Genomic DNA, 23624 nt, shown 5'->3' on the forward strand with positions numbered 1-23624 from the left:
GTGTGTGTCTGTGGTGGCCTTCAGACAGTTGAGAGTGCAGCAGTCAGGAGAGCATGAAGGCAGCAGTGCAGGCAGCAGGGCAGGAGAGGGGATCCTGACCCTTGGCTCTGCTCAGACCTCGCTGCCAATCTTGCCCCCAGCGCTGCTGTCCCCATGTCCCGGGTTGGGGCTGATCCCTCCCCCAGGAGAATAAACTCCCCACAACATGGATATTTTGGAAAGTCAGGGGAAGATGGAGTTGCATTTCTTACAGTGTAAGTGCCACAGTATGAAGAGAGAGAAACTACTAGAGAAGAAAGATAATAACCTTAAGGGCAGTGGGGGAGGGTCAAGCGGCGGCAAAGCAGCAGCAGCCCAAACAGCAGCAGGGGAAGACAGCATCAGGTGCAGCTCAAGCAGCAGCAGCCAGCAAGGGGGGAAGAACAAGCTGTGCCTCCAGAGATAAAGCTCTTGATGCTCCAATGAAATGATAGTAACTTATCTACTGTTGCCATTCTATGGCCTATCCCTGGGATGTTCACCTCTCCCCTATGTCTCAGCTAGAAAATCAGCTCCAACAGCCTCACCCCAGCAGAGGAAGGACACAGAGCTGTGGAGTGAGGCCAGAGGAGGCCACAATGGTGCTGCCAGGGCTGGAGCAGCTCTGCTGTGAGCTCAGGCTGAGGGAGCTGGGGGGGTGCAGCCTGCAGAGGAGAAGGCTCCAGGGGACCTCAGAGCTGCTGCCAGTGCCTGAAGGGATCCTGCAGGAAGGCTGCAGAGGGACTTGTGCTGAGGGAGTCTGAGACAGGCCAAGGGGGAATGGTTTGGAGGTGAAGCTCAGCAGGGTTAGAGTGGAGCTGAGGAACAAGTTCTTCTGTAGGAGGGTGGTGAGAGCCTGGCACAGGCTGCCCAGGGAGGCTGTGGCTGCTTCCTGCCTGGGGGTGTTCAAGGCCAGGCTGGATGAAGCCCTGAGCAGCTGAGTCCAGCTGAGGGTGTTCCTGGGCATGGCAGGGGGCTTGGAGCAGCTGATCTCTAAGTTCCCTTCCAATCTGAGCCATGCTGTGATTCCCTGATGAAGTGCTCTGGCATGGAGCCCTCAGGCTCAGGTGGGGAGCATCATTCCTGCAGGTCTGGCAGCAAGACTGCAAGTCAGCTGCTGCAGCTTGGGCAGAGCCAACAGCTGGGTGTGGCTGCAGGTGGCACTGGGTGGCATTTCTCCCATATCGCTTCGGTGGTGGTTTCTGCAGGGAGTTGAAAGGGTCTGGGTGCACGAGAGAAGGGCACTGTGCCTCCTGGGTGCTGCTCTGCTCTTCCCCTCAGCACCTGGGTATGTATATCTCTGAGACACTCTTGTCACGAGTATGACATGAGCAGACCACAGCACAGATTGTCCTGCTCTTTGCCATGGCTTTGGGAGCAAGGAGCAAAGCTGACCTGGAGGTGGCAATTTTCTTTCTTTCAATAAATACATTTTAAAGGTCTTTTTTTTAAAGGCAGCAAAGAACTGTGAGTGTGTTTAAGCTGCATCTTCTGTGGTAGTGGAATTCTACACACCTGTAGAGGTGATGGGAAAAGAAGCAGCAGTATTAATAACCTGGCCCCTGGCAGCAAATCTCACTTTCTAAAGCCTTTGCTGATTACGTTTAGGTGAGAGCTTGAAGTCAGAAACAAGAGTTGTAATGGAACTGGTTTGTCTCACAGGTGATCAAAGCCTTGCAGGTGGCAGATCAAGCCCTGGGGATGCTGATGGATGGACTGAAGCAAAGAAATCTGCACAGATGTGCAAACCTCATTGTTCTGGCTGATCATGGTAAGGGCCTGGGCTGGGTTTTAACCTGAGGCTGAAGGAGTCATGGATCTCCTCCTCTGTGTAACCTGTAATATGGAGACCAGTGGCATCCCTCTGGGGCTGGCACTGGGACCAGTGCTGATTGGGTGACAGGGGCAGTGGGGTGGAGGCAGCCTCAGCAGGTTTGCAGATAATGCCAAGCTGTGTGGTGCAGCTGAAACTGGAGGGCAGGGATCCATCATGAGGGACCCTGGACAGGCTGCAGAGGTAGCCTCAAGTTCAACAAGGCAAAGTGCAAGTCCTGCAGCTGAGTCAGGGCAATCCCAGGCACAAATCCAGGATGGGTGAAGAATGGCTGAGAGCAGCCCTGCAGAGAAGGCCTTGGAGGTGTCAGTTGGTGCCAAAGTGCCCAGGAGCCAGCATTGGTTGCTGGCAGCCCAGAGCCAGCTGTGTGCTGGCTGCAGCCAGAGCAGGCAGAGCAGCAGCACAGAGAGGGGATTCTGTTCTGCTCAGCCCTCACCTGCAGCACTGCCTCCAGCTCTGGGAACCCAGCACAAGAAGGAGATGGAATTGATGGAGCAGGTCCAGAGAAAGCCACAAAGATGCTCAGAGGGTGGAGAACCTCTGCTGTGGTGACAGGCTGAGAGAGTTGGAGTTCAGCCTGGAGGAGAGAAGGCTCCAGGGAGACCTCGGAGCAGCCTTCAGTACCTGAAGGAAAGCTGAGGAGGGACCTTTTACAAGGACAGTGGCTTTGAGCTGGGAGAGGGGAGAGTGAGAGTGGAGGTGAGGAAGAAATTCTTGAGAGTGAGAGTGGTGAGACACTGGCACAGGCTGCCCAGGGAGGCTGTGAATGCCCCTTCCTGGAGGTGTTCAGGGCCAGGCTGGATGAGGCCTTGAGTGACCTGGGCTAGTGGGAGGTGTCCCTGCCCATGGCAGGGGCTGGAACTGGATGAGCTTTCAGGTCCCTTCCAACCCAACCCATTCCAGGGTTCTATGACTCTGTGTTTGCCAGTTTCAACCTATTTTGCACTTTGATTTCCTTGCCACGCTCTGTACATCCCAAGTACCTCTCCACACTGTCCCTCAGGGATGGAGGCCATCTCCTGCCAGCAGCTGGAGCTGATGACAGATTACTTGGAGCAGGCTGATTTCTACGTCTACGCAGGTCCTGCAGCTCGCATCCGAGCGCTGAGCGTCCCTGAGGACTACTTCACCTGTAAGCCTGGGTGCAGGGGGGGATGGCACAGCCAGGGGAACAGGCAGAGATGAGGCTGTGAGTGGGCAGCCAGAGTGGGCAGCTGCCTGTGCTGCTTCACCCAGTTTAAACAGCCAAGGAGTAGTTTGGTTTCTGGTTGTGCTGTTTTTACAAGCACAGCTCCTACCATGGAGGGTTAGAAGCTTGCTGCAGGCTCTGATCTGCATCTTTGTGTCACCTGGAGAGATGAAGTGAAGATGATGAAGACCTGATGAACCTTCATAAGAGCATTCCCTGTGCAATGGTGGCACAGCCAAGCTTCTCGAAGCAGTTGCTGTTCCTGCCTGATTCCTGCAGGGAGGTCTAAGCCATAGCTGAGCCCTTCAGCTGGCATCACGACAGCACACAAAAGTGAAAGCCTGTGAGCTGCCTGGCTTGGGCTGGATCCTGTGCTACCAGGCTCTAAAAAAGGGGGAAAAGTAATTGCCTTGAAGCTCTCTGTACCAAGGAGGAGACTGGGGGGCAGGAAAAGCACAGAGGTGCTCTGGTTAGTGGGTTGTAGAGTTCAGAAAATAGCCCCAGGGCAGAGCTGGGAGCCCACTCTGCTTCCTCCTTCCCAGTTGCCGTTGGTAGGCACAGTGTTGGTGCAGCCTGCGTGGCTGGGCAGAGGATGCTCCCCGTGACAGGGGCAGAGCAAGGAGCAGCAGGGGCAGCCAGCACGGTTTGGGTGTCTGAGCCTCACTGTAACCATCCACTCAGCTCCTCTAACAGTCTTACTTCCAACGGAATTTTCATTCTGTGCAGTGCTTAGATTTGGGGGTTAGGTCAAGAGGTGAAAGTCTCTCTGCAGTGGGGGAGCTAAAAGCCCTAAGCCAGGCTGGGTTTGCCCCTGGCTGCTGCTGGGAGTGGAATACAAGGTGAGTGCTGCAGGTGCAGTGCAGGGGTGCAGGTGCTCTGATATGTCAGCTCTCTACAGCCTGCCTGGGGGCACACCCAGTGCTGGTACTTCCACACTGCCAAAGACACAGGGCACTGCTGCCCATGGCAGGCTGTGGGCACCATCACCTTGGCAGGCTGAGCCAGCTCTCCAGACAAAAGCCATGCTGGCAGCTTTTGGACCTTGATCTGTTTGCTTGTATCTTAATCAATTCTTCTTTTCTTTTGAACAGTTGACTCAGAAGGAATTGTTAAAAACCTCACAGTGAGTAAATATTTTCATAGTTTTTCCTCCTAGCCCTTAGTGTGAGGCTGATCAGGAAGCACAGTTTGGGAGCTCCTGAGGCTCCAGTGCCACGTTAAATGGTGCAGTGACTTCAGGATGCCACAGGAGGCCCTTCTGGAAGGTGTTCAAAGGTGGTGCACCAAGGTTTGCCATGGGACAGCTCAGCTCAGGGCAGAAGAGTTTCCTTGGGGAGAGCAGAAGGGGCTGAGTTCACGTGGAGAAAGCAGAGCACAACACAGAGGTGCCCTGGATAAAGCTTTTCTGTGTGGTACTCTGCCAGCAGGAGTAGGAAAGTGATTGTGAGGCCATGCCTCAGTTCCTGTTTGAGCCCCTTGCCCCAAGGACACTGAGGGGCTGGAGCATGCCCAGAGAAGGGAAACCAAGCTGGGGAAGGGTCTGGAGAACAGGGTTGGGGAGGAGCAGCTGAGGGAACTGAGGGTGTGCAGTGTGGAGGAGTTTGAGGGAGACCTCACTGCTCTCTGCAGCTGCTTGAGCTGGACTGAGGTGGGGGTTGGGCTGCTCTCTCTACCACAAGCAATAGGACAGGAGGAAATGGTCTCAGGTTGCACCAGGGGAGGGTTAGGTCAGCTATGAGAAGAAACTTCTTCACCAAAAGGGTTGTCAAAGCCTGGTAGAGGCTGCCCAGGGAGGTGGTTGAGTGCCCATCCCTGGAGCTGTGGTGCCCAGGGCCATGGCTTAGCACCAGCCTCAGCTGAGCCAGGGAATGTCTGGACACAAGGACCCTAAAGGTCTTTCCCAACCAGAACAGTCCTGTGGTTCTGCTTGCAGTGCTTCCAGGTGTGCTGCACTGGCCTGTGCCCCACGCTGCCCATTCCCTGGCTCTGTGGCACTGCATGGCTGTAGCAGTCCAGGGCAGGCTGAGGCTTGCCTGTGTCACCCATGCAGGCCATTGCTCTGTGGCTGTGGCAGCTGAGCTCTGAGGGGTGCAGAGCATGGTAGAAGCCAAAGGAAGCCCAAGCCTGTTCCTCTCAGAGCAGTGCTGAGGTGTGACAGTGCAGGGGGTTCCTTCGGCTGATCTGGGTGCACAGGTCACTGCCTGGCTTCTCTGAGTGGTCAGGAGATGCACTGACACCTGTGGGAGAAATGTGGTGACAAACTAACAGGCAGGAAAGTTGTCCTCCTGTGTTGCTCTGCATTTCCAGCTCACACGAGTCAAACGTACAGCTGCTTGCTGCGGGTCCTGGTGTTTGCCCTTCCTCCCTTCCTGGCCAGTTTGTTTTCTGCCCTGTGCCTAGCCCAAGCAGCAGACAGATGTTCTGACACTCCAGGACAAACGCATTCAGCCTGGAAAAATCCTGGGCTGCCCCAGCCGGGGATGTTTCTGATAGATCACCACAAGAGGTCCTCCCTCACCCTGTTGAAGAGCAGCTTCCTTGTGCAGTACTGCTGGAGCTGCCCCCCCCGAAGGCCAGATTAAGAGCAGAGCCTTTATGCCCCAGCAGATGCAGGAGCAGCATATCAGTGGCTGGGAACAGCAGAAGGAGCTTTTCCAGTGCTGCATCCCCAGCGTGTGACTGCAAAAGTGGCACAGCACAGTCCCATCTGAAACTGCAGCTGCTGCCAGTGGCAGAGATGTGGCACTTCAGCCTTACAGGAGTGGTGATATGAAGACATTCCCTCTTCCCTTTTTTACTCATAAATCCTTAGGCTATTCTCTTCCTTGCAGGCTCTTGGAATGAGGATTTGGGGCAGGGAGTTGTCTGTTGCTGTGTAATAATTTCTGATCAACAGACATCACAGATCACAGATGTCAGGGGATGGAAGGGTCCCACAGAGCTCATCCAGTCCAACCCCTGCCAGAGCAGGACCACACAATCCAGCTCAGGGCACACAGGAACACATCCAGACAGGCCTGGAAAGGCTCCACAGAAGGAGACTCCACAGCCTCTCTGGGCAGCCTGTGCCAGGGCTCTGGGACCCTTCCAGTCAAGAAGTTGCCCCTTGTGCTGAGATGGAACCTCCTGTGCTGCAGCTTCCATCCACTGCTGCTTGTCCTATCCTAGGGAGCAGTGAGCAGAGCCTGTCCCCCCCTCCTGACCCCCAGCCCTCAGATAGTTATAGACATTGATTCAATCCCCTCTCAGTCTTCTCTTCTCCAGACCAAGCAGCCCCAGGTCCCTCAGCCTCTCCTCATCAGGCAGAGCTCCAGTCCCCTCATCATCCTCACAGCCCTCCCTTGGACCCTGTCCAGCAGATCCCTGTCCCTCTTCAACTGGGGAGCCCAAAACTGAAGGCAGCACTCAAGATGAGATCTCAGCAGGGCAGAGCAGAGGGGCAGGAGAACCTCCCTGGATCTGCTGGACACACTCTGCTTAATGCCCCCCAGGTTTCCACTGGCCTCTTGGCCATGAGGGCACATTGCTGTGCCATGGAAGTTCTTCACCAGCACTCCCAGGCCCCCCTCACAGGCTGCTCTCCAGCAGTCACCTCCCAGCATCAGCTCTTAGGAAGTGCTCATTTCCTGTGCTTGCCCCTTTCCCTAGGCTGTCCTTCCTAGCATGGCCTCCCCCCTGGCCAGCAAACCCACCAGCCCCTCAGTTTTCATGTTCCTGGGCTCCACTCTGCCCCTCTGATGCTCCTTACTCTCATTTCCCACGTTGATGACTTCTGTGCAGACTATCAAGTCACAGAGTCACAGAATGTTAGGGGCTAGGGAGGACCTCTGGAGACCAAGCCCAAGCACTCTGCCAGTGCAGGATCACCCAGGGCAGGGCACACAGGAACATGTCCAGATGGGAAGTCTCCAGAGAAGGAGACTCCACAACCTCTGGGCAGCCTGCTCCAGGGCCCCAGCACCCTCACAGCAAAGTTTCTCCTCAGGTTCTAGGTCTAAGAAGTGAAGATGTGGATCAAAGTCCAGACATGCTGTGGCCTGTACTGGCTGTGTGGTGAAGCAGGTCCTGCTCTGCCCTCCCCAGCTTCCCAGCTCTGCCCCTCAGCACTGCAGATGTTCTGTGTTGCCTCAGTGCTGGACCCCAGCTTAGGAACAAGGCTTCCCAAACTCTGCCATGACCCTGGCAGCCAGCAGTGGTTCCTGATGTGCAGCACATGACGGGGGTGTCATGAGGCTCTTGGTGCCAAGCTCACTCAGGGCAGGGCTGCTGGCACAACACAGCACAGCAGTATGGCCTTCAGCTGGCAGCTGAGCACTGGGCAGCAGGCTTGGGGCAGAGAGGCTGCAGAGCTGCATGCCAGAGAAGGACCCGGGGGTGCTGCCTGGTGGCTGAGTGTGAGCCAGCAGTGTGCTTTGCTGGTCAGGAGGGCCACTGGCATCCTGGCCTGCATCAGGAATAGTGTGGCCAGCAGGAGCAGGGATGGGACTGCGCCCCTCTGCTCAGCACTGCTGAGGCCTCATCTCCAACACTGAGTTCTGGTTTGGGCCCTTCACTGTAACAAGGCTTTGAGGGGCTGGAGCAGGTCCAGAGAAAGGAAACAAAGCTGGGGAAGGGTCTGGAGAGCAGGGCTGGGGAGGAGCAGCTGAGGGAGCTGGGGGTGTGCAGTGAGGAGGAGGCTGGGGGGACACAGCCTCTACAGGTCCCTGAAAGGAGGCTGGAGGCAGGTGGGGCTGAACTCTTCTCACATGCAACAAGTGACAGCACAAGAGGAAACAGCCTCAGGCTGTGCCAGGGGAGGGTCAGGTTGGGTATCAGGAACAGTTCCTCCCCAGCAAGGGTTCTCAGGCCCTGGCACAGGCTGCCCAGGGAGGTGCTGGAGTCCCCATCGCTGGAGGGGTCTCAGAGCTGGCTGGATGTGGTGCTGTGGTGGTTGGGTGGCAGTGGTTGGCAGCAGTGGTGGGGCTGTGAGCTGCACCGGAGGGGCTCAGGGCAGCTCTGTGGCTCTGGTTTATGCGGCACTGGACCTCATGCAGCCAGAGCCCTGGAGTGTGCTGTGGGAGGCATTCTTGGGTTTCTTTGCTACTGATTGGATGATGAAGTGATAGAAGGTGGGGGAAATAATCTGCCAGGGAGGGTTGTCTGCTGGGGTGTAATCTCAGCTCCTGGATGTCAGTGGCATTAGCAGGGGCACTGTGCCTAGAAGGACTTTCCCCACCATGCCTGTGACTTTGCTGTGCCTGCTACAGCCTGATTTCCAAAGCTGCTTTTGCCTCCCCAGCTCCTGGGGACAAAGAGCAGCTCTGCAGGTGCTCCCAGCAGCCACCCACCAACGGCCTGCTTTGTGCTCAGCCTGCCGGCTCTCCGGGGTAGCTGTGAGGGGTGGGCTTGTGTCTGAGCCGAGCAAAGCTCTCTGCTGCCTCTCTCCTGCACGCAGTGCCGAAGGTCCCCTCAGCACTTCAAGCCTTACCTGACGCCTGACCTGCCGAAGCGCTTCCACTACGCCAACAGCATCCGCATCGACAGAGTCCATCTGCTGGTGGACCCGCAGTGGCAGGCTGCCAGGTAACAGGACCTGCGTGGCTGCTACCTCATCTTTGTCACCTCCTTCTCATCCTTTCAGCTGCCTCATTGCCTCTTTTGTTTCAGCCCTGCCACACTTCCATCCTTGTTACATTTAGCATCTCACTGTGTGTGAAATGAGAACTCCTTACCCAGAAAGCACTGCTGGCATAGCTCAAATCTTACCTGTCTGACCCAAGAGTCAGCAGTAGTCCAGCTCAAATCTTACCTGTCTGACCCAAGAGTCAGCAGTAGTCCAGCTCAAATCTTACCTGTCTGACCCAAGAGTCAGCAGTAGCCCAGCTCAAATCTTACCTGTCTGACCCAAGAGTCAGCAGTAGTCCAGCTCAAATCTTACCTGTCTGACCCAAGAGTCAGCAGTAGTCCAGCTCAAATCTTTGCAGAAGTCAGCCCCAAAGCAAGCAATGAAGCAAAGGAAGGATGCAGTCAGAACTGGTGCACAAAGCCTCTCTGCTCTCTGGCCCTCTTCCTGGCACTGCTCCTGTGGGTCCCAGGGTTGATGGCTTCATGCTGCATAGAATCACAGTCCTAGAATGCTTTGGGTTGAAATTGAGCTCCAGAGCTCATCCAGCCCAACCCCCCTGCAGCAGGGACGCCCTCCACTGGATCAGGCTGCCCAGAGCCTTGTTGAGCCTCACCTTGAGTACCTTCAGGGATGGGGCCTCAACTACCTACTTCCTAAGCTAGAGTCAGTTCTTGAGAGCTCAGGCAGAGTGCAGTGAGTCAGGAGGACTACTCTGGGCTAGTTCTGTTGATGGTCTCTCCCCAGGGACAGCACTTACACGTTTTGTGATGGAGGCAACCATGGCTATGACAACAAGCTGAAAAGCATGGAGGTAAGAGGGTTTCTGCTGCAGCCTTACTCCTAGAGAGCCTCCCCCGGTGCTGGCAGAACCACCAGAGTGGACAGCGCAGCTCTGCCATCTGCCGTTTCCTCCCTCACACCTGTGGCACACACTGGGGCTCCAAATTCCTGCTGCCTTTCATCCCTGAGCTCCTTGGGATCCTGTAGCAAAACTTGTCTGGGTTCAGCCTGCAGGCAGTGAGTCAGGTGCCAGTGAAGCAAGCATGCCAGCAGCCAGGGGGCACCAAGTTCTGCCCTTCCTTCCTCCTTCTGCTGATGCAATGGCAGAAAAAGTCTTTGTAGGGCCTTGGGGTCAGGGAGTGCCTGGAAGCCTGAGTGCTCAGAGGGGCAGGGGAGAGGAGCTGTGGTTCAGCTTACAAGGTTTGCCACAGCCGTGGAGAGAAGGCATCAGCAGAACCTGTGTGTTGGTGCTGCACTTCACTTGCAGCCCGTTTCAGCTTCTCTCAGGATGCTTGGAGGTCCTGAGCCTTTGCTTTTTCCCTGTCCTTTCTGTGCTGTGAACCTTTAAATAAGGCCAAGTATGCCTCTGTTAATCCCCTACTCTGTGCCTAAGAATCAGCTGCTCCTAGAGCTTCACAGCTGGGTGAGCTCTGTGTGTGCCAATGCACTGCCCAGAGTGGTGCTGGGGTCTGTGTGGAAAGCACAGGTCTGGCCTGGCTGCCATAGAGAGCCTCATGCTGGGGCACAATGAACCAGACCTGTGCTTTTCTTTATAGACTACACTAAAGCCCTTTTCTGTTGTGGGAACAGGAGAATATTTGCTAGACCAGATCACTGTCCTGGTTAGTCTGCATCTTACCGGCAGGCAGCTCGGGAGGCTTGTAAAGAAGTAGAAACCAATGGGAGACAAATAAGCAGCAGCAGTGCCCTGCAGTGCCTGCAGAGCCCAGTGAGGGCTGCTCAGCACCAGTACACATCTCTGCTGAGCTCAGGCAGGCTCTCCACATTCCCTGCTCCTTGCCTTGGGCACAGGTCTTAAGTGACTCCAACTTTGGAGACTGCAGTATGGGTTAAAACTAACAAACCAACCAGCTCCAAAGCTAACAAACCAAGCAGGCAGCCCCAGCCCCCCATGCTGGTACTGCTGACTCACCATAGCCCTCAGCCAGGCCCTGTGTGTGCTGTAACTGCTCTTGCTGAGGTGCTTTGTTCCTGCCTGGCAGCCTCAGGAGCTGCAAATCTGAAACACAGCGAACAACAATTTTCACAAGTGTGCATCATGAAGTTCATCAAGGCCAAGTGCAAGATCCTGCAGCTGGATCAGCACAAATCCAGGATGGGTGAGAAATGGCTGAGAGCAGCCCTGCAGAGAAGGCCTTGGGGGTGCCAGTTGGTGCCAAAGTGCCCAGGAGCCAGCATTGGTTGCTGGCAGCCCAGAGCCAGCTGTGTGCTGGCTGCAGCCAGAGCAGGCAGAGCAGCAGCACAGAGAGGGGATTCTGTTCTGCTCAGCCCTCACCTGCAGCACTGCCTCCAGCTCTGGGAACCCAGCACAAGAAGGAGATGGAACTGATGGAGCAGGTCCAGAGAAGGCCACAAAGATGCTCAGAGGGTGGAGAACCTCTGCTGTGGGGGCAGGCTGAGAGAGTTGGAGTTGTTCAGCCTGGAGAAGAGAAGGCTCTGGGGATATCCTAGAGCCACCTTCCAGTACCTGGAGGGGCTCCGGGAGAGCTGGGGAGGGACTTCGGACAAGGGCTGGGAGTGACAGGACAGGGACAATGGCTGTGAGCTGGGAGAGGGGAGACTGAGAGTGGAGATGAGCAAGAAATTCTTTTTGGTGAGGGTGGTGAGACACTGGCACAGGCTGCCCAGGGAGGCTGTGGATGCCCCTGCCTGGAGGTGTTCAAGGCCAGGCTGGGTGAGGCCTTGAGCAAGCTGTGCTGGTGAGAGGTGTCCCTGCCCATAGCAACCCACAGGGGTTGGAAAATGCAGCTCCTTCCCAGGACCGTGCTGTAGCTAACTGCTGTGCCCCTGGAAGCTCTGCTTTGTGCCAGTGGCCATCTTCACATACAACTGAACTCAGTTTCTCTGCTGTTGGATTCCTTCAGTTAACACCTTCTCGTTTACTGCACTCCAGGCTATGTTCTTAGCTTATGGCCCCAGCTTTAAAGAGAAAACAGAAGTGGATGCTTTTGAAAACATAGAGGTTTACAACCTGCTGTGTGGTGAGTAGAAACAATCCAATACCTTAGATGGCACTTGGGGACATGGTTTGATGGCCATGGTGGTGTTGGGCTGCTGGTTGGACCTTAGGGGGCTTTTCCAATGCAAAGAAGTCTGTGATTCTGTGACAAACCAGGGGTGATTTTCAAATGCAAGGGTAGCAAAAGCTACAAGGAGAGAAACTATAACTGGAGTCCACTCAGAGGCTGTTCTGCACACAAAGCACTGGAGCTGTGTTCCTCTGCCTTCTGCACAGGGCTGGGAGATGAACTGTCAGGAAGGGGTCTGCTCTGGGGGCTGTTCTGGAGGATTGCACCAGACTCTGAAGGAAGAGCTGCTGTCATGGGGGCTTGCTGTGCAATAGCTGTGGGCCAGGTTTTATAGGGCTCTTGCTCACGTATAGGGCTCACTGCAGGTGAAGCACTGCAGTCCTGGCAGTGAGCAACCAGGAAACAGCTGCCTCAGGAAAGAGGGCTGAAGGCATCACAACAAAGAGCAGTGCAGTGGCAGGGGTCCCAGGTGGTGCTTGCAGTCACCGTGCTCTGCGTTCAGCGGTCAGTGGGCTGGCGATGCCCCAGGCTGCACTGCAGCACTCAGCTGCATCCCAGCCAAAGCCTGGTGTGGTGCAAGGTGGCAGTGAACCTTCAGAGCTAGAAACCAGCAAGCCAGTGGTGCTGGCTGACAGCTCAGCCAAGAGAGGCTGGTTCTTGTCTGGCAGGGGGGAGATTGAAACTGGATGTTAGGAAGAAGTTCTTTGCAGTGAGGGTGGGGAGACACTGGCACAGGTTGCCCTGAGGGTGTTCAGGACCAGGCTGGATGAGGCCTTGAGTGGCCTGTTCGAGTGGGAGGTGTCCCTGCCCATGGCAGGGGTTGGAACTGGCTGAGCTTTGAGGTCCCTTCCAACCCAAACCATTCTGTGATTCCATGAGACGTGCAGGGCTGAGGAGGTGCTGGGGAGATGCTGGCTTGCAAGAGGTTGGTGTTAACAACTTTCAAATGCTTCCACAGATTTGCTGCACATTTCCCCAGCACCCAACAATGGAACACATGGAAGCTTGAATCACCTCCTGAAACAGCCTTTTCACCACCCCTCCCCTGCCAGAGAAGAGTCAGCTCCTTCTTCATGTCCAGTTTCCCAAGTGGTTCCCACAGATGACCTGGGATGCAGATGTGACAATGTAAGCAGGGGCTGCTAGGATCTTTAACCACCTTTTGAAGTGTGGCCTCTTCAGTTTTTGTAAGCTGTGGAATGATTCTCTTGTGTCTCACAGATCTCAGATGTTTCGGAAGCAAACAGGAGGTTAAATCTCACCACAGAAGAAAGTAAGTAGCAAGAACAGCAACACTTCTAAACCGGTGCCTGCCCAGGGTTTGTGTTGCTGGGCTCAGTGGGAGGTTGTGCAATGTTAATTATAGCTTCAAGTGGAGTAGAAAAGCCAAGGCAGAGACATGACACTTTAGCTATTCTTGTTTGTTTTGTATTTCCTTGGAAAATGCTGCTCGATGCTGTCATAGCAACATTTATGCTTAGGAATCCCAGAATCCCAGAATCCTTCCATTTGGCAGAGCCCTCCAAGCTCATCCAGTCCAACTCTAACCCAGCCCTGCAGGGTCAGCACCAAACCATGCCCCTGAGCAGCAGCTCCACACTGCTGGCACACCCCCAGGGATGGGCACTGCAGCACTGCCCTGGGCAGCCTGTGCCAAGGTTTGAGAACCCTTCCAGTGCAGAAATATTTCCTGAGCTCCAGCCTGAGCCCCCCCTGGGGCAGCTTGGAGCCATTTCCTCTGCTCCTGGCCCTTGCCACCAAGCAGCAGAGGCTGCTCCCTCCTCGCCCCAGCCTCCCTGCGGGGAGCTGCAGACAGCAATGAGCTCTGCCCTCAGCCTCCTCTTCTGCACCTGCACACCCCCAGCTCCCTCAGCCCCTCCTCACTCCCAGCTGCTCCAGGCCCTTCTCCAGCCTCACTGCCCTGCTCTGGACAGGCTGCAGCCCCTCAGTGTCCTTCCTGCAGTGAGGGGCCCAGAGCTGAGCACAGCACTGGAGGGGTGGCCTGGGCAGTGGTGAGCACAGGGGCATGGGCACCTCCTGTCCCTGCTGCCCACCCTGCTTCTGACCCAAGCCAGGATGCCAGTGGCCTTCTTGGCCAGCAGGGCCCTGCTGGCTCAGACCTGAATGACACTGAAATTTTGGAGAAAGCCATACAGGTTTCAGTGGACTCTGGAGAAAGCCTAAGATGTTGCAGGCTTTGTGCCATCACTGCAGTTCCCCACCTTGGAGCCACAGCTCTGCCCTTCTCTGGCCAAAAGTGCCCATGTGTGTTTCTGTGTGCTTTGGGATGGCTTCCTGGACACGTTATGAAGTGCTGTAATGCTTCCTAGTCAAGATGTAAATGTCACTCCACTGGCAGGGTGAGTTCAAAATGCCCATGCCAGCAGGAAATCACAAAGAAACAAGAATCTGCAAGTCTGGTTTATTACTTTGACTTATGTACCTTGAACAGAGAATCATAGAGTGACTCAGGTTGGAAGTGACCTTGGAGATCATCTGCTTGAACTTCCCTGCCATGCCCAGGGACACCTTTCAACCAAACTAGGTTCTGGGCCTCATCCAGCCTGGCCTTGAACACCCTCAGGCAGGAGGCAGCCACAGCCTCCCTGGGCAGCCTGTGCCAGCATCTCATCACACCCTCCTACTGAACAACTTCTTCCTCAGCTCCACTCTAACCCTGCTCTGCCTCAGCTCCAAACCATTCCCCCTTGGCCTGTCTCAGACCCCCTCAGCACAAGTCCCTCTGCAGCCCTCCTGCAGGATCCCTTCAAGCACTGGCAGCAGCTCTGAGGTCCCCCTGGAGCCTTCTCCTCTGCAGGCTGCACCCCCCCAGCTCCCTCAGCCTGAGCTCACAGCAGAGCTGCTCCAGCCCTGGGCTCATCCTTGTGGCCTCCTCTGGCCTCTCTCCACAGCTCTGTGTCCTGCTGCTGCTGGGGCCAGCAGACTTCCCTCTTTTTCTGTGTGTTCACTGTTGGGTTTGTGTTTATTAATATTCTAGTTGACTTTTTTTTCTCTCTTTGTGCCATCCTAAGTGTTATAGAGGAATGAGCCAATAATTATTGTTTGCCTCCTAGTAACTGAGGCACACTCCTATCATTTGCCATATGGGAGACCCAGACTTCTGCAGAAGGAGAGGACCTACTGCCTCCTGTCCCATCACCACTACGTGAGCGGATACAGTGCTGACATCCTGATGCCGCTGTGGACTGCTTACACTCTGGAGAAGCCTGTAGGTTATCAAACTCCTCTGCTGATTTAAAACACTGAGTGTAACAGGCTGAAACCCTGCTTCACCCCTGAGCAATCTTGCTGGAGCCCTGGTGGGTGGCCTGTGGCTATAGCTCCTATGTCTGAAAAAGAAAGCAATGTCTTGGACACCTTTAAGATTTCAGTTATCTGCAGATACTGTTTCAAGAGTGGGGATGGCATCTCCCAGTGGGGCAAAGGGCACAGAGAGTGATGCTGCTGGGAAGGTGCTTCCATTAAGCCTGAGCTGCAAAAGGGCTGAGCTGTCAATGGGAGTGCTCATGCAAACACAGCTTCTCTGTGATGGGCACATGGCTCTCAGCTAGCTCTGCCTTGGCCCTTGGCTCAGAGCTCTTGCCTCAGGTAGGAAATGTGCTGAGTGGTGTTCCCACCAAGCTGGCAACAATGCCAGTGCTGCTCAGAACTCAGGCTCACGATGTGGGTCCCTGCTGCACTTGGCTGTGGGATGTTACCACTGCATTCTGTAAGAAGAACAAGGCTGTCCTCAGGACAGCCCTGGACAAGTTCTCTCAGAGCTTTGTTACTTTGGTTCAGGTTTGCCTGCAGGCACTGTAGAAGGCGAAGGAGCTGGAGCCATGGCTGGGGGTCACAGCTCAGTTAGTAGGGTTAGAATTCAGGTTCCTGCAGTCAGCCTCATCCATTAACCCTCTCCTATGGGTTTGGAGACTAGAATGGACCAATTGCTCAAGGTAGATGTCAGCTTTGCATTGGGGTTCCCACTTGCTTGGGAAAAGGCCAGACTGGCTGCTTGGGTGCCAAGGCAGCCTTTTGTCTTCCATACTTCCCTCCATATAGATGGGTTCTATTAACACACAACCTGGCCACAACACAGGCACCTCCAGGAATACTGATGAAGGAAAGGAAAGGAACTAAAGCAAGGAGCACAAAGAGGCACAAGAACACTCTAGTTCTTTGTTTCTGCTTGGTACTGCCAGTAATGTACTGAATATGCACTGAAAGTCAATTTAGCTATTTAAATGCCTTTAATAAAGGTACAAAGCAAAACCGAAATTCTTTAGAATGGGCAACTTGTGCCAGTGTCTCACCACCCTCACAGTGAGCAACTTCTAATCTCAGTCTCCCCTCCTCTAGCTTGGATCCATAAAAAAGGTGACAAAAATGCCACTCTTCAGGACCACTTTTGGCCACATCTTAGCTGGTGGTCTGAGTGCAGCTGGAGGAGCTGGGCAGTGATGTGCACTGCTTCTCCTGTTCAGACAGGAGCCTTCCTCCTGCAGCAGCACAGACTCTTATTGTGGAGGCAGCATCCTCAGCTGGCCAGATGAGGTGATGGTGTCATCTCCCCATGCAGCTGGAGGAGGATGTGACATCGAGTTTGTGTTTCCAGAAACAGCTACAGTGAGCAGTAAGCCAGACTTGCCATCTGGTTTTGTCCAAGGTGTAACCTTATTTTGCTACAGCAGTTAGGTAGACTGCATAAGGACTTCCCTGAATTGCCTAAGAAGGGCAGGAGGGAAAAACACTGCTCAGAGAGCAGAGTGCCTGCTGCATGCACTGCCCTGATTCACTGGGAAAATAGGACAAGTCCCTTCTAGAAAGTCAGAGCCATACAAAGCACTGCCTGAGCCACAGTCGTGGGTGTGACACTTGAGCCTTTTTTTCCCCTTTTCACAGGAAAACACAGCTCCTCTTCCTCCCACTGCTGCAGACTGTCTGCGGGCTGATGTTAGGATCCCTGCTGCTCAGAGCCAAAATTGTTCTGACTACCCAGAAGTGCTGACCTTCAGCCACAGCTTCCTCTACCCTCCCAGTGAGTGTGGCTCTTTTTATAGCCAGAGCTTAGAAAGTCCTCCCCAGCTGGATGTGGCTTTGTGTTTAAACATATATCCAAATACCCAAACAAGCTGCTTCGGATCAGCAGGCTGGGCAGAAAAAGGCTCCCAGTGTTTGCAGGCTGACCAAAAGCAGGGCAGCTGCTACTGGAGCCTGCATGTGTTCACTTAAGAACATTTTAGGTCTTCCTCTAAAAAGTGGAACAACTTGAATGTGGTGAAGGCTGGTTGGAAAGATACAAAGGGTTGGTCTGAAGGGCTGTGCCTCTTCCTCAGTGTGGACATTCATTTCACAGAGTCACAGACTGCACTGGGCTGGAAGGGATCCTCAAAGCTCATCTTGCCCAACTCCCCTTCAGTCAGCAGGGACATCTCCAGCTAGAGCAGGCTGCCCAGGGACACTTCAAGTCTGACCTTGGATGTCTCCAGAGATGGGCCCTCAACCAAGTCCCTGGGCAACCTGTTCCACTCTTTCACCACCCTCACTGTGCAGAACTTCCTCCTGATGTCCAACCTAACTCTGCCCTGCTCCAGTTCCAAACCATTGCCCCCAGCCTACCCTCAGAGGCCCTTCTGAACAGTCCCTCCCCAGCTTCCTGCAGGTCCCCTTTAGATATTGAAATTCAGCTCTAAGGTCTCCCTGGAGCCTTCTTTTCTCCAGGCTCAACAACCCCAAATCTCCCAGTCTGTCCTCTCAGGGGAGGTTCTCCAGCCCTCTATGCACCTTTGTGGTCCCCTCTGGACCTAGTCCAGCACATCCATGTCCTTCCTGTGTTGGGAGCCACACAGCTGGACACTGCTGCAGGTGAGGTCTGAGCAGAGCAGAGCAGAAAGGCACAAGCCCCTCTCTCCATGCTGCTTCTGGTGCTGCCCTGGGTGCAGTTTCCTCTCATCAGATGTGATAATTACTTTGCAGTCAGATTTGATTTTGCATTAACTGTGGAGCTGTGTTTGCAGCAGGACCGCGCAGTGGTGCTCAGCAGGATGCACTCCTGCTCAGGTCTCACTGAGTGGCACATTCCTGCAGTGTCACAGGAATCAGATCTGGTTTTGCATGTGTTAATTCATCCTTTGCTCTCTCACACAGGCCTCAGCTCCCCTGCTGCTGCACAGCAGGATGCCCTACTCACCAGCAACATCGTCCCCATGTACAGAGCATTCCGAGGTAGGGTGCAAAGATTTGATTCATTTGGGTTAATCTTACATAAAATGATGTAAAAATAGGCCAAGGACTTGAGGCCTTGCTGCAGGGCCTGCAGCACATCCAGCTCTTGGGCACAGGCATTCACACCTTGCCAGAGTGGGAGGTGCAGGTTTAAACCACAGTATGGTCCTGTCTGACCGCTGCTTAGGTGTGGCTGTTCGCTGCTGAATCTGACCTCCATCTCCTGTCCTAACTCCAGATGTTGGCTATGAAAGCCTCAGGGAAACATCTCCCTGGGGAAGTGCTCAGGGTGGCTGGGAATGGCACTTCTGCTTTTCCTCTCCTTTGGAGCAGGCAGGGCAAAGCCTGCAAACAATGTCCTGGTACAGCACCTGCTCTTCATCCAGGAGAAAGGCAAACTGGGCACTGTTCATCCTGGACTATTCTAGAGCAGATGTTTCTGTTATCCAGGTGCAGTAAGCTACACAAACCCCTTCCATCCAGCCTGACTCACATTTATTCATAAGCACTGATAAGAAACTTTCCACAGCTGCATCTTGTCCTGTTTCACACTTAGGCCTAGACTCATTTTCTTAGACACAGGATAGAAAGAGGAACTAAGGAAAGAGCTGCAGGAGAAGCAGTGATGTAGCTACATCTCTAATGCCTTCAGATCTCATCTGCTTATGTCACATAAAGAACAGGGATCCAGAACCCCTAAGTGGCTCTAAGCCTCCAAATAAGGACATTACAAACCCCTCAGTTTTACAAGGAAAAATCGACAGGAGGTTAAGTCTTACAGGAAGCTACTCTGGACCACAAGCAAGAGGTGAATCAAGAGGGGATGCTCTCAACCTCCCAGACCCATCTGGGCTTTCTGCCTTGACAGCTGTAAATGTTCACACAGCCTCCCTAGCTTGTATCCTACAGTGTATTTTCCTAGAGTCACCCAATTGCTTGGGTTGGAAAAGCTCTCTGAGGTCACCAGGTCCAACTGTTGACCCAATCCCACCCGGGCTGTTGAGCCATGCCCTGAGGTGCCATGGCCACATGTCCTTTGAGCACCAAGCTGCTACAGCCACATTTTCTCCAATAGCATCTGTGAAAGAAGCCAGGTTCCCTGGTGACATTTGCCATGGGTTCTGCAGAGCCACTCTCTGCTGCTGGGTGTCCCCTCACGAGTCCATGACCTTAGTTCCTAGGCACTGGCACAGTGGCAGCTGCTAGCAGATACTCTAGGAATGAAGGACCTCTGAGTGCTGGAATTGTATCTTCAGCTGCTGGAGAGGGTCCAGAGGAGGACCACAAAGATCAGAGGGCTGGAGAACCTCTCCTCTGAAGACAGGCTGGAAGTTGGGGTTGTTCAGCCTGCAGAAGAGGAGGCTCAGGGAGGCCTTAGAGCCTTCTGGGGTAACACACATTTTGTCTAACAAAGAGCTGCTTTTATAAGCAGCTTACTTTGGAGCTCTTCACTATTCACCCGTGAAAAAGGGAATCTCTGATTTTGCCTTCGTGCTGAAATAGCATCAAAATTCTGTTCAGTGTGGTTCTGTTGTCTTCTGCTGGCAGACATCTGGGACCATTTCCATCATGTGCTTCTCCAGGAGTACGCTAGAGAAAGGAATGGAGTAAATGTGGTCAGTGGACCAGTGTTTGATTACAATTATGATGGCCACTTTGATGCTCCTGATGACATCAAGCAGTAAGTATGTGGGAATGCCAGAAGGCAAAGGCCAGATGATCTCCTGCTGCATTTTCACACAAATGAATTTCTGTTCCCCAAGAACAAGAAACAAGGAGAACGGAGGGTTCCTGTTACAGTGCTGCAGCCACTGTTGCTCACACAACACCAAATACTCCTGCAAGCAGATACAGAACTGTAGCAGATGAAGTTCCAGAAAAGAGAAAGAAGCGTTGCAGTTAGAATCACAGAACCACAGAACTGGGGAGGTTGGAAGAGACCTCTGAGCTCATCCAGTCCAACACTGCCCCAGAGCTCACAGCCCCACCACTGCTGCTAACCTCTGCCACCCAACCACGTCCCTCAGCACCACATCCAGGCAGCTCTGAAACCCCCAGGGATGGGAACTCCAGCACCTCCCTGGGCAGCCTGTGCTGGTGCCTGAGAACCCTTGCTGGGAGGAAATTGTTCCTAATATCCAACCTGACCCTCCCCTGGCACAACTTGAGGCTGTTCTTGTCCTGCCACTTGTTGCATGTGAGAAGAGACCAATCTCCACCTGGCTCTAACCTCCTTTCAGGTAGCTGTACAGAGCAATGAGGTCTGCCCTCAGCCTGCCCTCAGGTCCCTCAGCTGCTCCTCAGAGGACCTCTGTTCAAGGCCTTTCACCAGCTGTGTTGCCCTTCTCTGGACACGCTCCAACCCCTCAATGTCCTTGCAGTGAGGGGCCCAAAACTGAGCCCAATATTTGAGGTATGACCTCACCAGTGATGGGTAAAGGGAGACAATCCCATCCCTAGACCTGCTGGCCTGATTATTCCTGATCCAAGCTAGGATGCTGATGGCCTTCTTGACCATCTGGGCACACAGTGGCTGAGGCTCAGCTGCCCTGTGTGTCCTTACACAGTCACAGCTGTCTCTGCACACAAGCACAAGCAAAGAGTAGCACTTTGTTTTCCAAGCCTGGACCAAGATGTTTAGGGCTCTCAGCAGAAATGCTGGCAGGATAGACACAGCCTAAGCACCCAGGAGATACTCAAGCACTGTTTTCTCCCTTCCACATTGCACTTCACTCAGCTGTTTGCTGTTTCTCCCCCTCTCCTCAATCTGTTTTATCCAGACTTCTGTGTTTGCCTTCACTGAACCATGTCACTGGGAATGTAAAATGTAAAGTTCCTGAGTGAGACCTTCCCATAGCTCTGCCTTGCACAGGTCACTTGAAGGTCTGACAGCTTCTAGGTACCTTTTAGTAGCATTACAAAATACAGCTGAAAATTCATCTGTATGCAGAAACAGGGACAAGAGAATACTTGAACTAAAAAAACAAAGCTGTAAAAAAGAGAACTGTAAAAGATTAAGCCAAATTTATGTTAGTGAATGAGGGCAGAAAGAGGCAGAATCAGAACAGGAACAAACAAATTAGATTTTCCCAAATACAGGGGAACTGACAGTAAAGAGTACTTCTGTAGCAGAGAAGTGCTGGGAAACCTGCACAGCTGAACCTGCCCCTGGAGGTGGTTTATTCAAGGCTAGACTTAATACCACATCTGTCAAAGATGGTTGGGAATGGCAAAATCAGCTCTGCCACCAAGTAGGAGGGTGGCAAGGAGAGGCTGGGACTTCCTTCCAAGTAGAGTGCTGTCATGCCCAGCTGGCCACATAACGTCCACTATGGTTTGGAACAGGCACCTCGGCTTCAGCAGGGTTAGGCAGTCACAGTGCTGATGGTGTTGGGTGTTGTGAGTGCTGCAGATGTGCAGCACATCTGGGAAGCAGTCAGCTCCTCCTGAGTCAGTGCACACCAGTGACCATGTTCCTGGAGCAGCCAGGCCAGGGAGGCAGAGCCCTCTTTACTCAGGTGTGCTGCGCTGGTTTCTGGAGCACGGCCACAGCTCAGCACTGCTGCTTCTTGCTGGCACGGAACCAGAAGCTAATTTTCTCATCACTTTACTCCAGTTTCATGTGGTTGAAATAGGGAAAAAACATCTTCCAGATGTCCTTTGGCTTTGGCAAAGTAGAGTGTTGACCACGTAAGCAATCACAGGCTCACAGAGTCCCCTGGCTGGTGAAGCTCATCATGGCCCACCAGGACCTAACATCTCCCTGTACGCAACCCTCAGAGCGTGGCCCTAAGCTCCTCATGCAAACGTCTTTGAAGCACCTCCAGGGACGAAACCCTTTTGGTTTCCCCAGTGCTACTTCTGGCACATGAGTGCTTGGCCGTGGGTGCGGCAGACCGTGGGGCTGTCTGTCCCATCAGGTGTTCCTTCCAGACAGTGCTGAGCTCTCTGAATGCCCAGCGGCAGCAGTGCTCAGTGACCTCCATCCACACCACCCTCTCATGAGTGCTTGCCTTGCAGGCATGTGAACAACACCCAAATCCCTGTCCCAACCCACTACTTTGTGGTGCTGACAAGCTGCAAGAACAAGTCCTACACTCCACTGAACTGTTCAGGCTCCTTGGATGCTTCGTCTTTTATCATTCCTCACCGACCTGACAACTCTGAAAGCTGTGCTGTAAGTACAGTGCCCTGCTGTCGCGGGGCAGGGAGCTCTGGGAAGTCATCTGGACACCTTCGGGAGTCTAAGTAGTTAATTAATTGTCCGTGAGCCCAGCGAGAGTGAGAGCTAAAGTGGGGATCGGGAGAGCGAGATGGTCCAGCACAGGCAGCTGGAAACTAATGAGGTGCAAGGAAGAAAAAGAAAGGAGGATTTGACAAGAGGACATGGAAATGTCACCTGGGAAGGACTGAGAAGAGCAGCACAACTGACAGAGTGAGGAGAGAGCTTCGTGGAGGGCTGCAGAGTAAAATTACTCCAGGTGCTCTCAGGGGATTGGAGTGTTGCTCTTTTCAGTGTAGCCAGAAGAATTCTTTCAGTCCTTTGGTCCAGCTTCATCAGCAGGCATTTGGGTGAGGGTCATAGAAGCAAAGAATGGCTCAGGCTGGAAGGGACCTCAGAGATCATCTACTCCAACCTCCTTCCCACGGGCAGGGACACCTCTCAACTAGACTTTGTTGCTCAAGGCCTCATCCAGCCTGGCCCTGAACACCTCCAGGGAGGGGGCATCCACAGCCTTCCTGGGCAACCCCTTCCAGTGTCTTGCCACCCTTGTGCTGAAGAACTTCTTCCTTAGATCCAGTCTAATCCCTAAGTGCAAGATGTCTTGGGAAACCTGAAAGAGGTTTAACTAACTGGAGGCCTTTAGGCTGTTAAACCAGTTCATGGAGTCCTCATAGAACCACAACGTGGCTTGGTTTGGGAGGGACCTTCAATGTCATCCCGTTCCAATCTCCTGCCTTGGGCAGGGACATCTCCCACTAGAACAGGTTGCCCAAAGCCTGATCTTAAACAGTTCCAGGGATGTGGCACCCCTGGGCAACCCATTCCAGCATCTCACCACCCTCACTGTAAAGAATTTCTTCTTAATGTCAAGCCCAAATCCCCTACTCCAGTTTCAAACCATTGCCTCTTGCCCTGTCACCACAGGCCCTTCTGAACAGCTCTAGTTAGGACCCTGGTGGTTGTCTAACACCATCCCCAAGCAGCAGAGCACCTTCCCCATGTGAACGTGATTCTTGTTTGTCTTGGCAGGGCAATCGAGCAGCTGCTGAGTGGGTTGAAGAAAGAGTGTGGGCTCACTGCGCACGTGTGCGGGACGTGGAGCTGCTGACAGGGCTGGACTTTTACCAGGGAGCAGAGGAACCCATCTCAGAGATCCTAAAGCTCAAGACAGTTTTGCCAACATTGGAGGCTGGAACTAACTGAGTGGCTCTTCATCATGTGGCAGTTCCTGGAAGAAAGCAAATCTAAGTGATTGAACTTTGTCCCTTGCTAACTCTGCCAGGAGCAGGACTTCTGCCCCTCTCCAGGGAAGCAGGCAGAGGAGCTGATGGGGTCCTCCACGTTTGTGTTCTTTGCTCAGGTGTTCTGTGCCAGCAATGAACATCATCCAAACTAAGTCACAGAGTCACAGGTTGCACTGGGCTGGAAGGGGCTCTCAAAGGTCATCATGTCCAATCCCCTGCAGGCAGCAGGGATAC

At 53.8% G+C, this 23624-nt stretch overlaps 1 protein-coding gene across 1 annotated transcript in view; it reads left to right on the plus strand.

Annotated features, from left to right (window-relative positions):
• Positions 1-23416, plus strand: part of ENPP3 (ectonucleotide pyrophosphatase/phosphodiesterase 3) — a 60317-nt gene extending 36901 nt beyond the window's left edge. Inside the window, 14 exon segments of the mRNA XM_064170127.1 lie at positions 1681-1789; positions 2856-2984; positions 4133-4164; positions 8476-8603; positions 9391-9457; positions 11561-11648; positions 12655-12824; positions 12918-12969; positions 14771-14925; positions 16599-16734; positions 17844-17921; positions 19470-19602; positions 21942-22098; positions 23176-23416. Coding sequence (XP_064026197.1) covers positions 1681-1789; positions 2856-2984; positions 4133-4164; positions 8476-8603; positions 9391-9457; positions 11561-11648; positions 12655-12824; positions 12918-12969; positions 14771-14925; positions 16599-16734; positions 17844-17921; positions 19470-19602; positions 21942-22098; positions 23176-23349 — 1608 coding nt within the window. The 3' untranslated portion in view covers positions 23350-23416.
• Positions 23417-23624: the final 208 nt, after the last annotated feature.

Source organism: Pogoniulus pusillus, chromosome 33, assembly GCF_015220805.1.
Source record: "Pogoniulus pusillus isolate bPogPus1 chromosome 33, bPogPus1.pri, whole genome shotgun sequence".
Lineage (NCBI taxonomy): Eukaryota > Metazoa > Chordata > Aves > Piciformes > Lybiidae > Pogoniulus > Pogoniulus pusillus.